The sequence below is a fragment of the Pyrus communis genome, chromosome 3 (genome assembly GCF_041283825.1).
Source record: "Pyrus communis isolate YQ-2024b chromosome 3, ASM4128382v1, whole genome shotgun sequence".
Classification (NCBI taxonomy): Eukaryota; Viridiplantae; Streptophyta; class Magnoliopsida; order Rosales; family Rosaceae; genus Pyrus; species Pyrus communis.
Genome location: NC_142567.1, coordinates 19,691,593 through 19,706,822, shown reverse-complemented (window position 1 = coordinate 19,706,822; position 15,230 = coordinate 19,691,593). Strand labels below are relative to the sequence as shown.

Here is a 15,230-nt window from a genome sequence, read left to right as displayed (position 1 = left end):
TAAAGGATGTCTAAATGTGTTATTGTGAATAGTTTTATTATCATTTTCCCCTTATTGCGGCTGCCAAACTAGAACACGCTTAGGCTTCTCATTGTGATTAACTATTTCTAGTATATTATATATAATAAATAAATAAAAAGAATTCATCAGTATTTATCTTGGGCCTGAAAAGTTGAGGACCGCAGAGACCAGCCCAGTCAAACATAAGGCTAGCAAAAACAAGAAAAATATAGACTTAGATTATTTCCATTCCAGCAGTGATTGGATTAACAAATTTTGAGGTTTTGATACTCATAAACATGTTATTATTGGTTCTGATAATATTCCCAATTGGTATAAATTTTGATAACTCAAGGCTAAAATCTGAGTAGAATTTTAACTGTGATGGTATTTGCCTTGAACATGCAGTTTTTCCGTACCTTGTCTGAAATAATCATGTTATCGAAATGCTTCTGAAAGCTTACTTTAGAGCTAAAATTTATGTTTTACAGTTTGCTACAGATCTTCAAACAAGAGAGTTATATGCAGATCTTATGAATATGCAAATGAATATGAGGAATAGTACTGACTAGGATTACACCTTGTTACTAGTTAATGAAGAGGAGATTAGATTTGATTCTGTCTCGGCTTTTATTGTTTGCAACTACTCTACAGAGAAAAAAAAAAATATTAGGAAAAGCATCTTTTCAAACTATATTTTGTAAACCGCATGATTGACAGTTAATGGTTGGATTCCTTTTTTAATGATTTAAAAAATGAATCTAACTATTAACCGCCACGTCATGTAGTTTATATAAAATATGGTCTAAGAATATGACTTTTCTAGCATCATCCTTACTACATTAGTTCTCGTGAACTATCCATAGTTCTCTCTGCTTAATTTTGTGGTGATGTAATGGTTTGTACTAGTTAATGAAGAGGAGATCATCTTTGGTTCTGTCTCGCTTTTGTTGTTTGCATTTAATCTACAGAGAAAAAAAATTAGGGAAATCATTTTTTCAAACCATATTTTGTAAACCGTAGTTGATGGTTGGATTCCATTTTAATGATTTAAAAAATAAATCTAATTATCAACTGCCACGTCATGTAGTTTATATAAAATATGGTCTAAAAAGATAACCTTTCAAGCATCATCCTGACAACATTCAATAGTTCTCTATGCTTAATTTTGTAGTGATGTAATCGTTCTTGTAAGAATTTTTCTCTACCTTGTTATGTTGTTTTTCGTATTAAACCGTTATATATATATATATATATATAGATTATCGATATTTAAGATCTTCGACCGCGTTGTTCGTATTGGATCCTAACAAGTTGAGGGCCGCAGAGACCAACCCAGTCTAACAAAACCCTAGTGAAAATAAGAAAACCGTCTTACTACACATACTTGTCAAAAGCAACCGATCTACTGTCACCAAACTAGCTCAGAAAGAAAACCAAATGTTGTGAAAGCATCAGCACCTGCCATCATTAAACTGTGAAAACTAAATAAAATCTGTTTGTTTATTTTCTATGGATGTATTTCATTATCAAACTCTGAGTAGTATCATGGATATCCGTTTCCTTTGGGGGTATTTACTATGCATAAATGCTGTAGAGATTGTTCTAATTTTTATGGATTCATATGATCCTTTCTTAAATTTTTTAATCTGTTCTTGTTTGTGCCTGATCTCTATAAGGGAATACTAGGACATACAAATAAAATACGTTTCTTCTAATAAATCAAGATATGAACACAATATAATAATCATTGAGATGTTTTCTTCTATGCATGCATGAAACTACAAGCTCTTCTCTTATTAATAGGCATAGAAAATATGGTCAAATCACCTAAGTTATCCTCCATAATTGATGTTGACAAGGCTTAAAAAATAATCAATACCGACAAAATATAGAGAATCTTACTTTCGTAATACAGAGAACGTTACAACAGTATTCGCGTGAACTGTCTTTAGTTATGTCATGCTTTTATTGTGATGCAACTGTTGCTGTAATGTCTCGTGAACTATTGTGTCTTTGTTTAGCTTTTGCAGTAATGTAACCGTCCTAACTTTTGTAGTGATGTAATTGTTGATGAATTGCTCTCAAGAACTATGTATATGGTTTCGACAATTTTATAGTGACGTATTCATTTTTGCAGTTTTCCCGTGAGCTATATGTGGTTTTGTCTAACTTTTATAGTGATGTAACTGTTACTCTAGGATCTTTTGTGAGTTGGTTTTCATTTTATCTAGGATCTCTTGTGAGTTTGTTGGACCATGTCCCCTCTTGGTCTCTTAAATAAGTTAATGTCGTAGATTGTGAAGTATGTCTAAATGTGTTCATGTGAATAGTTCTATTAACATTTTACCCTTACTGCTGCTGCTAAACTAGAACACGCTTAGGCTTCAAATGTTAGTTGGATTCCTAATATTCCAGATTTTATTTGATACTGGTAGTAAATCGTAATGGATGCTCCAAAAGCTTCTCATTATGATCAACTATTTCTAGAATATTTTATAAATAAATAAAAAGAATTCATCAGTATTTGTCCTGAAAAGTTGAGGCCCATTCAGATATAAGACTAGCAAAAACAAGAAAAACATAAGACTTAGATCGTCTCCTTTCCAGCAGTGATGGGATTAACAAATTTTGAGATTTTGATACTCGTAAACATGCTATTATTGGTTCTGATAGTGCCCAATTAGTATAACTTTTGCTAACTCAAAGCTAAAATCTGAGTAAAATTTTAAATTTGAGGCTATGTGCCTTGAATATGCAGTTTTTCCATACCTTGCCTGAAATAATCACGTTATTGAAATGTTTCTGAAAGCTTACTTTAGAGCTAAAATTTATGTTTTACAGTTTGCTACCAGATCTTGAAACAAAAGAGTTATAAGTAGATCTTATTAATATGCAAATGCATATGAGAAGTATTACTGACTAGGATTACACTAGTGACTAATATATCAGAGATTGACTGATAAGGATTTACAAGGTCATATAAATAAAATCTGTCTTATTTTGATAAAACAAGATTTGAACCAAATTTAAGAATCACTAAGATGTTTTCTTCTGTGTGTGCATGAAACCACCAGCTTTCTTATTTGTAGGCATGAATATGACTAGATTACCTAGTTATCCTTACATAATTGATGTTCATACGGATAAAATCCTAAAGTTAAAATAATCGTTTCAAGGAAAATACACTGAATCTTGCCTTTGCAATGCAGTAACTGTTACTGCAGTATTCGAACTATCTTTGGTTCTCACTTTTGTTGTTTGCAACTATTCTACATAGAAAAAACTAGGGAGATTATCTTTTAAAAACACATTTTGTAAGCCACATGATGTGGCAGTGATGGTTGGATTTCATTTTTAATGATTTAAAAAAAAATCCAACTATCAACCGCCACGTCATGTAGTTTATATAATATATGGTCTAAAAAGATGGTCTCTCTAGTATCACTCTTACTACATTTGTTCCCGTGAACCATCTGTAGTTATCTCTGCTTAATTTTGCAGTGATATTTTCTGTAAGAATTTTTGCTCTACCATGTCATGTTGTTTCTCGTCTTAAAACGTTTGTATATATAAAGATTATCGATATTTAATATCTTTAACGGCGGCGTTCGTCTTGGACCCTATGAAGTTGAGGACCGCAGAGACCAACCCAGTCTAACAAAACCCTAGAAAACAAGAAAAACGTCTTCACATACTTCTCGAAAGCAACCGATCTACCATCACCAAACTCAGAAAGAAAACCAAATGCATGCACAAGCATCAGCACCTGCCATCATCAAACTGATGTGTTTGTTTATTTACTATGGATGTATCTGTTTCCTTATGGGGGTATTTACTATGCATAAATGCTGTAGAGATTGTTTAAATTTTTATGGATTCATATGATCCTTTTTTCAGATTTTTTTGAACTGTTCTTGTTTCTGCCTGATCTGTACAAGGGAATACTAGGACATACAAATAAAAAATGTCTCTTCTAATAAACCAAGATATGAACAAATTTAATAATCATTGAGATGTTTTATTCTATGAATGCATGAACTACAAGCTCCTCTTTTATTAATAGGCATGGAAATTATGGTCAAATTACCTAAGCTATCTCCCTAATTGATGTTGACAAGGCCTAAGAAAATAATCAATACCGACAAAATTTAGAGAATCTTACTTTCATAATGCAGAGAATGTTACAGCAGTATTCACATGAATTGAGAACGTTACAGTAGTATTCACATAAATTGAGAACGTTACCGTAGTATTCAGGTGAAATGAGAATGTTACAACAGTATTCACGTAAATTGTCTTTAGTCACGTCATTTTTTTTGTTCTAGTGCAGCTGTTGCTGTAATGTCTCATGAACTATTTGTGGTTCTGTACAACTTTTGCAGAGATGTAACTGTTCTAGTTTCTATACTAATGTAACCGTAGCTGCACTGATCCAGTTAACTATCGGCGACTCTTGCTAACTTTTATATTGATGTAAGCGTTGCCGCAGTTTTCTCGTGAACTATTTGTGGTCCTATCTAATTTTTGTAGTGATGTAACCATTAATGTATAATCTCTTGTGAGTTGGTTTTGATTTTTTTTGAAATATGCTATGTTGGGACCTTTATGCAACAATCTTTCCTCAACCATGCCATGCTGCTTTTGTTGGACCATGTACCCTTTTGGTGTCTCTTAAATACTAATGGATGCTCTAAGAGCTTCATTTTGTAATTAACTATTTATCCTTTGATGTATTTAAATTTTAAAAAGAAAAGAATTTATTGGTATTTATCTTGGGTCTCGTAAAACTTGGGCCTGAGGACGGTAGAGACCAGCCCAGTCAAACATAACTTTAGCAAAAACAAGAAAAACGTTTTGCTTCACATGCTTACAGAAAACAACAAAAGCTCCAGCTATCGTCATAAAAAACTCTGCAACAAAACCAAATGAATGCACCACCACCTGCTGCCATCATCAAAAACTAAGCACAAACCCCCACATGCAACACCTTCCATCATCCAACTGATAAAAACCCAACCAGAAATCAATTTCAGATCGACCCAAATCATGGAGCAGCAGACCGTGGTGGAAAACAAGCCCAACCTCCCAACGGAGATTATTTCGGACATCCTCTCACGGCTCCCGGCCAAGTTGCTCTGCCGGTTCAAGTGTGTCTCAAAGACCTGGATTTCTCTGATCACCGACCCCAGCTTTGCCCAAGTTCACTACAAAAAACTCTGTCAGAATGATGAAGTGCTTTCCCAAAGAAGAAGAGTTGCACTCGTTGATCCTGGGCTGAACTCAATTTACTCTTTTGACCTCGACGAGTTCCTCGTTCGTAACGACGACGTCCGTGATTTTCTCTTGGTCTCTGAGGAGGAGATGGAGTGTGTTTACAGCAGTGACAGCCCAGAAAACTTTGTAACGTTGGTGTCTGCATGCAAGGGTTTGCTGTTTTTTGCATTGCGGAATTTGGAGATGTATTTACTCAACCCTGCAATAAGGCAGTCCAAGAAAATCCCTATACCGCCGGAGTTTGGCGTGGGGGTTTGCTCTAAGTACCTCTTTGGGTTTGGATTTGATGACAATGCTGATGATTACAAGGTAGTTTTTGGGCGGTGCTTCGAGGATGGGATTGATTTCGGTGTCCATGGGGTGAAAACGGGTGCATGGCGTGTGATCGAGGGGCGGTTTCCCTACAGAAGGATTTTCAATGACGATTCGAAGGGAACTTTGTTGAATGGGGGCTTCCATTGGTTGACGAGAAGAACCGGAGGACAAACTCCGACGATCATGTCCTTCCGTTTAGAGGAGGAGGAGGTTCGAGAAATTCAAATGCCAAGTGATTTTGTTGAGGAAGATTTTACTTATTATAGTCTTGGGGCGTTCAGGGGATGCCTGTGTGTGTCACTATGGACTCTGCAAGATGTAGGACAACATGAGTTTTGGGTGATGAAGGAATATGGAGTGAGAGAGTCTTGGACCAGAATCAAGCTCTCCCTTACCATGATCGATTCTGGCAATATAATGCCTACCCCATACCAGAAGAACGATCATGATATGTTGTTCGCCAAGTGGGTTAGTGAATTGTGCTTGTACAATTTCAATGATCACAGCTTTCTCACTCTTCCGATTCCCCAATTTCATGAACTTCGCGATGCTGAGGTCTACTTGGAGAGCGTTGTTTCGCCTAATTAGTGTCACCATGTTGACAAAGAACATCAAGGAAAACAAGGTACTCCCATTTTGTATCCTCGCCTGTAATTTAGATGTATTGTTACTGTGTTAGTTGCATAAGGCTCATATTTAAAATACGTGACGAGGAGATTTTGCAGTTAAGTTGATTGATTATGTTATTAATGATGTTTCTTTCAGATACATATTCTTCCTGTTACCTGTAGTTTGCTACAGAAGTTGTGAATCGTACTTTCTTTTGTTTTGATTTCATCACATGTGGTCCTGTCTCTTTCCATATGTCAAAACGTCAGCCTCAGGCCTCAGTACCCAAATCAAAGCCATGGTCGAATTGGATGTTTAGTTTTCTCATAAACAAATCTCATTCAGGTAATCCGTACATAATAACCCTGACAGGGACAGGGGCAGCCTTCGGGCTTACGTGTTAACAAAACATACAGTTAGTCTATAATATTTCAAGTTTTTTCTGATTCATTTTATGACTGGCTCAAATTTCCCAAAGAATTATTAGACGAGATCGTAAGTGCTTTAATTTGCTCATACACTCAATTATTGTGGATGTAAATGCCTCTCAAGGTGATGTTTTCTTGTCTGTTGTTGAAGGAAACTCACTGAAGAAAATGCACTAGGGATACTCAGCAGCTTGAAGCTATGGCAACATCGGAATCAAGTCTTCGAGGTTTGGGGGGCAGTTTCAGAGCTTTCCAAAGAGACTATAAGCAACGAGTTTGAGTTGATGATGTTTCTCAGGCCTACTGTAGTTTACTTGTAGTGTCGTACCATGCTGTCCCGTTTGTAGTAAGTTCAGAAAACCTTATGCTACTTGTGTTTGTTGAAGTGTAAGACTCTACCCCTTTCTTTGTCCAGGAGAGGGAACTTGCTCTTTGCTTTGTATGAGTACGTATTTTAGTTTCTTTTTCAAAACCTTTATGAGTACCTTACTTTGACCACATTGAGTTTGCAAACAATAATGCTATTCATGCCAAATTTTAGTTTCACATTTTAATACCACATGACATGCCAAACGATGATATGTACACGTCACATTAATTAACGATTGGATCACATCAGATGTTGATTGTATATATCATATGGTATTAAAATGTTATACTAAATGTGGTATGTCTAGCAGTATAGCATTACTAAGTGTTCTAAAATTGCGATTCCTTTACTTGAAATCGGCCTGGTGGTGCTAGAACTTCACTTGGGTTGCAGTACTAGTCTATAAGAACTTTGGCAACCATCAAAATCTCAGTGAGTGTCAAGACGCTGTCAAACAGAGGATGACGTCAAAATTGCAGACAACGGTAAGGATCCTATGACGTCAAAATTGAACGATGAATGTCGAAAACAAAATGCGAGTGGTTTTAAAATATTTTTAGGAAAAGTAGGTTTCATGAAATAAAACTGGAAGCATAGGTTGGTTGGTTAAATTTCATCCAAAGCGTTAGTAATTAGTACGTAAGAGAAAAGAATAAAAAAAGGGAAACAGAAGGTATAGAATATTAACGAGTTAATAGAACACTGGTTCCCCACTTTCTGCGGTCTTAAATTTGGACATATGCTTGTTATGGGTTGCTTGTTTACATAAGTTTGGGCCTGAAATCCAAGTTTGGGCGAGTAATCTGAAGTAGGAACTCTTGATACTCGGGCCCAACATTGGTTCAATAATCGAGGGCGTTCTAGCCCAAAATGATGTTTAGCTCAACCGAGTACTTATGACTGAAGGACTATGAAAGGATTATGTTTGAGCATGGCTTGGTCGAGTCCTTGATCGGTTGAAACGGTTAAGGATTGACAATTATTTTGATATGACGGAATTATTAGAATCATCAGAATTCATGTTTAATCATATAAGAATGAATTGAGCTTAGAAAGAGATTAGGTCCAGAGTCCTAGATCGAATGAAGAAGCCTAGACTGGATGAGGGTGTAGTTTCGGCTAAGGGAAGATAATTTGTAATAATCAGGTAAATGCTGAGGAAACTTAGTCATATCAGGACTCTGCCTTGGCAGACTTATTTAATCTCGAAGCCTTACCTATAAATAGAAGAGGCTCTGCAACAAGAAAGGATCTTTAACTCAATACACAAATCAACGTTGTACGCGAAATCCTCACACATCTTGAGAAAAAACTAACGGCTCACTAACCCCTTCATGTTGGCATATATTCAGTTTGGTAAACATCACCATGTCAACAACCGACAACACCTCCAGTTTGGTTAAACAACATTGGAGCAATAGAACCTGCTTGGCCTAGAAGACCTTCAGTTTGGTTAAACATCACTTTCCTATCCTTATTAGTTACCTATCCAAGTCTCAGCCGGTGAAGAGTTTTTTATTCTCTCGTCAATAGAGGTCACTTCATTAGCTTCCCAACGAATTACGGTGTTCTATGATTGGTGACTCCTATGTACATTTCAGAACTTGGTATTCATCCAACTGAACAACTTTCACCATAAAGACACTCATTTCTTTTGAGTATCTTTGTCTTTATAGCCTAATATTGATTCCACACACTTATATTTTCACTAATATAGTTGAAGTCACTAAACCCAGTGTAAATGATCCTAAACTTTGCAGCAAGATTAACAACCTTGTCTTCAGGTTTTAAGAACCCTATGCTGAGAGTGTTCCTTCCCAGGCCTAAGTTGCTCGATCCAAAAATCAACACCGCGATTCGACCCCATCACTACATTCATCTTACCCACCTGATTCACCTTGGTAGCAAGTTGGCATACCCTCATCAACCACAAGAAAGATGTAGTCTCTTAGTTACTTGGCATGCGCATCACGTAGGCTTGGTAGTTTTTAGGGTCAACATTTTGGCACGGCCAGAAGGACCAGTGCTAAAAGCTACGAAGTTTATGACCATTAAAACTCACTTTGTAGAAAGAAAAAAAGATTATAATGGAAAAATCATCTATTAATCAAGCAATTGTGTCTACTGGTGTAGAAATTGCGCAGAACCTTCCTGTCATTATCACGCCAGATCTTACAACTCTTCGAAAAATGGAAATAAATCTTCCCAGCTAGACATCATTGATAACGACTATTACGCAGACAACCAAGCTTGCCGATTTTCAACCCCCAGAAGGGTTGTCGACGAAGAAGACAATGAGACTTCTAATGCACCTCTTAAAATTTTTACCAGGCATAAATTCACCGAGCATACCAGGTAGCTTGACACTATTTTGGAGTGTGAAATTGGTCGATTCAGTCCTAAACAAGATACAGCCAATCAGCACCATGAGGAAATTAAGTGGAGTCACGACGAAACAAACCGTTTGCTGACGGCGTTATTCACAGAGAGTCGACATACTCAATTAGATGCTATCAATGAGAAACAATCATCGAATACAGCCCACTCGAAGAAAAAGATCAACCATGGTAGAGAAGTACCCTTGTTGCCATATCAGTTTAAGGGTAGTTTAAGTGGGAAGAAATCCAATGTAGAATTTCCTTACGGGCCGCCACCATTAGGTGGGGCACAACCATAATTGACGAGAAGGGGGATCTCATAATAATTGACATGGATGAGATTCAAAGAATGATCAACTTGACCATGAAAAAAGGGCAGTTGATCTCACAATTCATCCACCTTTTTCCTCAATATGTCGAGAAGTTGAATATCCTCGAGGTTTCAGAATTCATGATTTTAATCTTTTTTCTGGCAAATCAAAACTCTCTTCTTTGGAACATGTCGCTCGGTTCATTGCCCAATGTGGAGATGCAGACCATGACTTCCATAAGTCGCGATAAAACTCTTCTCTGACCTCGGTTGCTTTTTCACGTTATATCAACCTGTCATCAAACTTAGTGCAAAATTGGGATGATTTAGTTAGGAAGTTTCATGAACAATTCTACCGAGATGGAATGAAAGTCTCGGTTTCATAGTTGGATAGGATGGCCTAAGCACCAAATGAATCACCTATCTAGTATCTTTGTCGCTTCAAGTGAGCTAAAAACTAGTGTCGGGCTCCTCTGCTTGAGCCAGAATATGTTCGGATAGCCCAGAATAGCCTCGACATGGAGTTCTAAAAGAAATTTCTAGGCATGGACTTTAGCGATATGTATGAATTGGCCAAACATGTTGAGCTGTATAACTCATTTCTTAGAGAAGAAAACGTAATCAAAACAACGTCCCAATGAACACTATAAGAATCATTAGTTACACTTCAGCTCAAGACATGGATGCACCGTATGTCAATATAGATGTTTCTGAGATCATAATTGATAAGTCATTTATATGCAAGGCTTTGTCTCATGCTAGCACAAAGGATACTAAGATGCGACAACTTCGGCCGAGGCTAAAATCTAAGCCTTGAAGGCCTATATCTTTGACATCATTAAGGTCGACGTTATTTTCCACCAACTCCTTGTGGTGAAGAAATCAAGAATTGGCTAGGTCATGTTATACCTAAAGGGAAAAGTTTATTGCAAATTCCACAATTCTAACAAGCATGCAACCAACAGTTGCGTTGTGTTTCACAATGCCATCCAAGATTAGATTGATAAAGGAAAGCTCAAGTTATCTGAGAAGGCATAGATGTTGGTTGACACTGGTCTTTTCCCATCAACCACTATCCATATGGTCATGCTTACATACCTGAGCAGAATAAGGTACCAAGGTTAAAGATCAATCTTGCTCAGCAAGATCCTCCGGCACATCATTTGGTCCCTATAGTTCACGTCAGACATAACTCTGTTAGCCAAGGATTAAATGGTTCTGACACACCAGCGATACTTTTTAGTCGGTGTAAATTTGAAATCACAATCATTAGTCCGAACTTGGATCGTTCGGTCAAACATTTGAAATCAGAGACTTCCCCATCCCCCAAAATGAGTAGTTTAAAATCTTTTGCATCTCAACTGACTAGCCAAACTTTAAAACAGAATCAAACATCGGTATTTGATAGGCTTGGTCCACAAATGGAAAGTTAGAAGTTGCTAGTTTGACGAAGGCTTAACTTCAACAAGCTGTTTTACGACGAGGAATATTTTGACTCTCACATTGGTAGCTCAAGCACATCTCCAACACCAAGCGCATTGCCATCACCAAGAATATTCAAGCCACCAAAGCCATGAGATAACCGATGATATAATTAATGGAGGTCTAACATTGCAACAAATTCGTAAGTTGATGACATTGTAATGTTTACAAGATGAACTATTAGTTTGTTATGCGACCCAAAGTTGCACGTACTACAGTGCCCCTACGTCTTCTTGTCGTATTCTGTTATTCGTGAGTCACAAGTTGTGACACCACAAAGTGGCGGCGTGATGACCCAAGTTCGCAGATTGTCTGCTCTGTTATCGCTTGCAGCCAAAACTCTCTCATCATTTGCGATGACGACAAGGTGTGCCTCCTTTATCTTATTCTTCTTGTTTTAGTTGTCTTTTTATCACTCTATCCACTGTTTTGATTACTACCCATTTCACTTCTATGTGTGTATTTTGTATTCTTTGAACCAAATAGGAACCAAACAAAGGCCACAGGGCACCCTCCTGCCAAAACTGAGAACATTCCAAGCCAGGTTAAAGCTATTGCCAAGGTTAAGATTATCACTACTACAAAAGAGACTATCACTGGTGGTGTGAAAACCGACAAGAAACACTAATTAGTGTCGGATTTATGGTAAAAATCCAACATCAAGTCATGCAATGTCAGATGGGGGAGCCGACACCATTGCTAGCGTCACGAAAAGGGTATTGACGTCAGTTAGTCCCCTTAATCCGCCACCATGAAGTAAAGTAATATAAAATAAATTCTAACATGATGGTGGTCATAACCCACATCATGTAGCTGCTAACAAATAAAATACTCAATCTATTGTCGGTCCTAACCAACATTGCCCAACATCTCGATAAATAAAATAATTATCATGCATTCCTACATAGATGGTACATGACATGCAAATTTCACAGATTCAATTTATTCAAGAATTTAACTGGGGTTTTTGGGTGTAGAATTTGTCGTTAAAATGTATTATATTTCATATAATTAAGGAAGTACACATAACACATATATAGGAGCTATTAGAGAACTGGTTACAAGATGACGACCAACAAACTAACAATTACATATAATACTAATCAACTCCATGCTTGCATATAATACTAGCAGCTACCATGATGCTTTCCCGTGCTTGCCTTTGTCGAAGACCACATATTATGTAGCTCCATGCTGCCATGCTTGCCATCAGATCAGTGCTTCAATACTTTACTACTTCAACATTAAGGCCCTAATCTCTATAGATTAAACTCAGGTTTTATACCTTTCAAAAATTATGGATCTGTGATTTCCAGTGCCCTTGCTCTTCAGATCCAAAATGAACATGCATGAATTTTTATATGGATTTTTGAATTGCTGATCTTATTGAACAAGAACATAAAAGAGGAGCTCAATGGAGATTATAGCTTTAGTGAGTCATGCATTAGACAACTTAGCATTCACATATTAATAGCTACGTGGAAGGTTGTAAATACATCAAGAGTTCCACTTATTCTTCCAACCTTTTCACCACCAAATCATCCAATTAGAATAGATTTTGTTGTTATACCTTTAAATGACAGATCTAGAATGGAGACAACTCCGTGGTGGTTTTTCCTTGAGATGTGATTTGGAGCTGTATCGGTGGTTGTATCAACTTTTTTATTTTTTATTTTTTAATTTTTATAGCCGATCTTAGGTCCCTACAAAAAAAACAACATAAGCATGAGGAGTTGAAGATTTTTTTCTTGTATGGTATATTTCAATCCATGAACCTGAGTGCATGAATAAGCAAGGGAGGGTGAGAAATTTACCTCTGAGTGCGTCTGCACCAAGATCGGTGCTGCTACCCTTCTAGTGATGCAGTAAATCCATGGTTGCGAGGTCTTATGGGTTGATGATGGAAGATTAAGGTTTGGTTTGCAGAAATGGAGGTTAGGGTTTGAGAAAATGTGGAGAAAGGAGCTGCGGTTGTAGGGTGTGCTTGGAAGAAGGTAGAGATAAATGAGGGAAGTGAGCCTCTGGGCTCGAGGTGAAGCCTCTTGAAAGAGGGAGACTGACATCCTCTTTTTTCGTTTAAAAATATGGGGGGAAATATCCCGCCCAAATTTTTGTCATGTGAGGTAAGTATTTAAAAAAAATAGAAACACCAACCTGTCAGCTACAACTGACAAGAAGTTTTAAAATATTTAAACAATATTTATTAGTGTCGGGAAGAAGCGACATGAGTTTCATTTTTACCAACACTAACTTTATATCGGTTGAAAGCGACACTGTTTTCTTTTTATATGACACCACCATTTAAAAATAATAAAATCTATGTCGGCTATAAGCGACAAAGACAATTTATGTTGCTTATACCCGACAGTAATTTTGACGGGTGTAGGAAATGTCTTATCCGCTAGTATTTTATATAAACCGACACCAACCATCGACACAATAAACCACTTTTGTAGTAGTGTGTTCAGGTAATTTCGAATAGTATCGTAACTGTGCTTAGCTTTGGCAATAGTTAATTTTTAGTGTAGTTTTCTTTGGATTTAACCAGAGGTTTGTTTGAAATCTAGGCTACTATTGGTGGATGGCATTGTCTGGCTGTTGATGATTAAGGTCGTGCCTACGCTGGGGTAATTGATCAAGTTTTCTTTTTCTCTTAAGTTGTTGTGAATATTTGGATGAGAATCCATTTCATTGTATCAGGTTCTCTTGTTTTCATTATTAGAATCCTATAGAAGAAAGCTGTATTATCTAGACATTTGCCTAACTAATTGGAATTCATTCCTCGTGAAAATTTAAGGGTCATGGGTAAAATATCGGGAACAATGCCAAAATCCAAAAATTAATTGGATGAATGGCACATAAGCCAGGGTAAATTGCAGTCATAGAAAACTCCAAGCCAAGGTTCAATATGCACTTTATACCATTCCCACATCGGCCAAAGCACGATGGGTGGAGGGTTTTTATATCAACATCTCCAAAAACTTTATTTTGTTTGATGAAAGGAGAGATGGTTGGCATCTCCCCTGACAGGGACGGGAGTTAGCTTTCAAGCTTATTTGGTACACATCCGGTTAAGGCTACCCACCCTTGTGTTGGATATATAACCCAAATTTTTTTCTCATTTAATTTCCTAAATAATTCAGGTTGTTTGATTCATTTAAAAATTGGATTTTAATTTTCAAGTGTTGTTCTCTTGGTCACCTATCGTTGGATTCCATGCATTCGTTGGTCCAGAGAATTTTTCTGTATGGTTTTATTTTTATCAAGGAACTTCAAGGAAGGTACGATGGCAATATCTCTGATAGTGATACTGTCAAACCGGGTTGATGTTGCCAAAACCAAGCAAGGGAGTGCATAACTTGTAGATTTTCTAATGGGCCATTTTTTTGTCCAAACGAATTTAGAAAGTCTAGATATAGTTTAAGGGAGAATCGAATTTAGGACTTTTAAATGTGAGATGTTTTTAATATTTCAAAATAATGGGTTACTAGTGTGACGACCCGTTCCAATTTTCATTGTAATTTTCTTCCCGAGTATGTAAGATGACGATTATGCCCTCAGTGGCTTAGTGACGTGGATGTACATAAGCAGTTTTAAATTATCTTCCTTGTTATCGTAATTAAATCGTGCTTGACGTCACGAGTACGTTGACGCGAGTTAGATTCAAATCGGAGTTGTAACGAGAAAGTTATGATTATTGAAGTGCGTAAACGAGTAATTACGAACCAATTATATGGGCTCATTTTCTATTGGGCCCAATTAGATTTTATTATTTTCTTCTTCTACCAATCACACACACACGCACACGTACACCTTCACCCTTTCTCTCCCTCCTTCTCGACTCTTCTCTCTGTCCGTACACCCGAGACACCCCAGCTCGCAAGCTTAACCAAATCAGCACGGATCGAGCTTATAAGGACCACCATCATCCTCCTCTCAACTTCACGATCATCACCATACCCTTAGTTTCCTTTTTTGGTGAACTTTGACCCGTTGATTCTTGAGCTTCGTCATAGTGGAACTTTGGACGACGTGATCGCGGACGATTCATGAAGTTTTAA

General features: G+C 37.1%; 1 protein-coding gene and 1 non-coding gene across 2 annotated transcripts; both read left to right on the top strand.

Annotated features, from left to right (window-relative positions):
- Nucleotides 1-4,584: 4,584 nt before the first annotated feature.
- On the top strand, nt 4,585-7,127 carry LOC137714718 (F-box/kelch-repeat protein At3g06240-like). The gene is made up of 2 exons (XM_088690255.1): nt 4,585-6,217; nt 6,781-7,127. Exon 1 carries the CDS (start codon nt 4,933-4,935, stop codon nt 6,178-6,180), a length of 1,248 nt encoding a protein of 415 aa, XP_088546381.1. The 5' UTR covers nt 4,585-4,932; the 3' UTR covers nt 6,181-6,217; nt 6,781-7,127.
- A 7,030-nt stretch (nt 7,128-14,157) lies between these two features.
- On the top strand, nt 14,158-14,285 carry LOC137716661 (U6atac minor spliceosomal RNA). The gene has a single exon (XR_011065726.2). It is a non-coding gene; the product is annotated as a U6atac minor spliceosomal RNA (small nuclear RNA).
- Nucleotides 14,286-15,230: the final 945 nt, after the last annotated feature.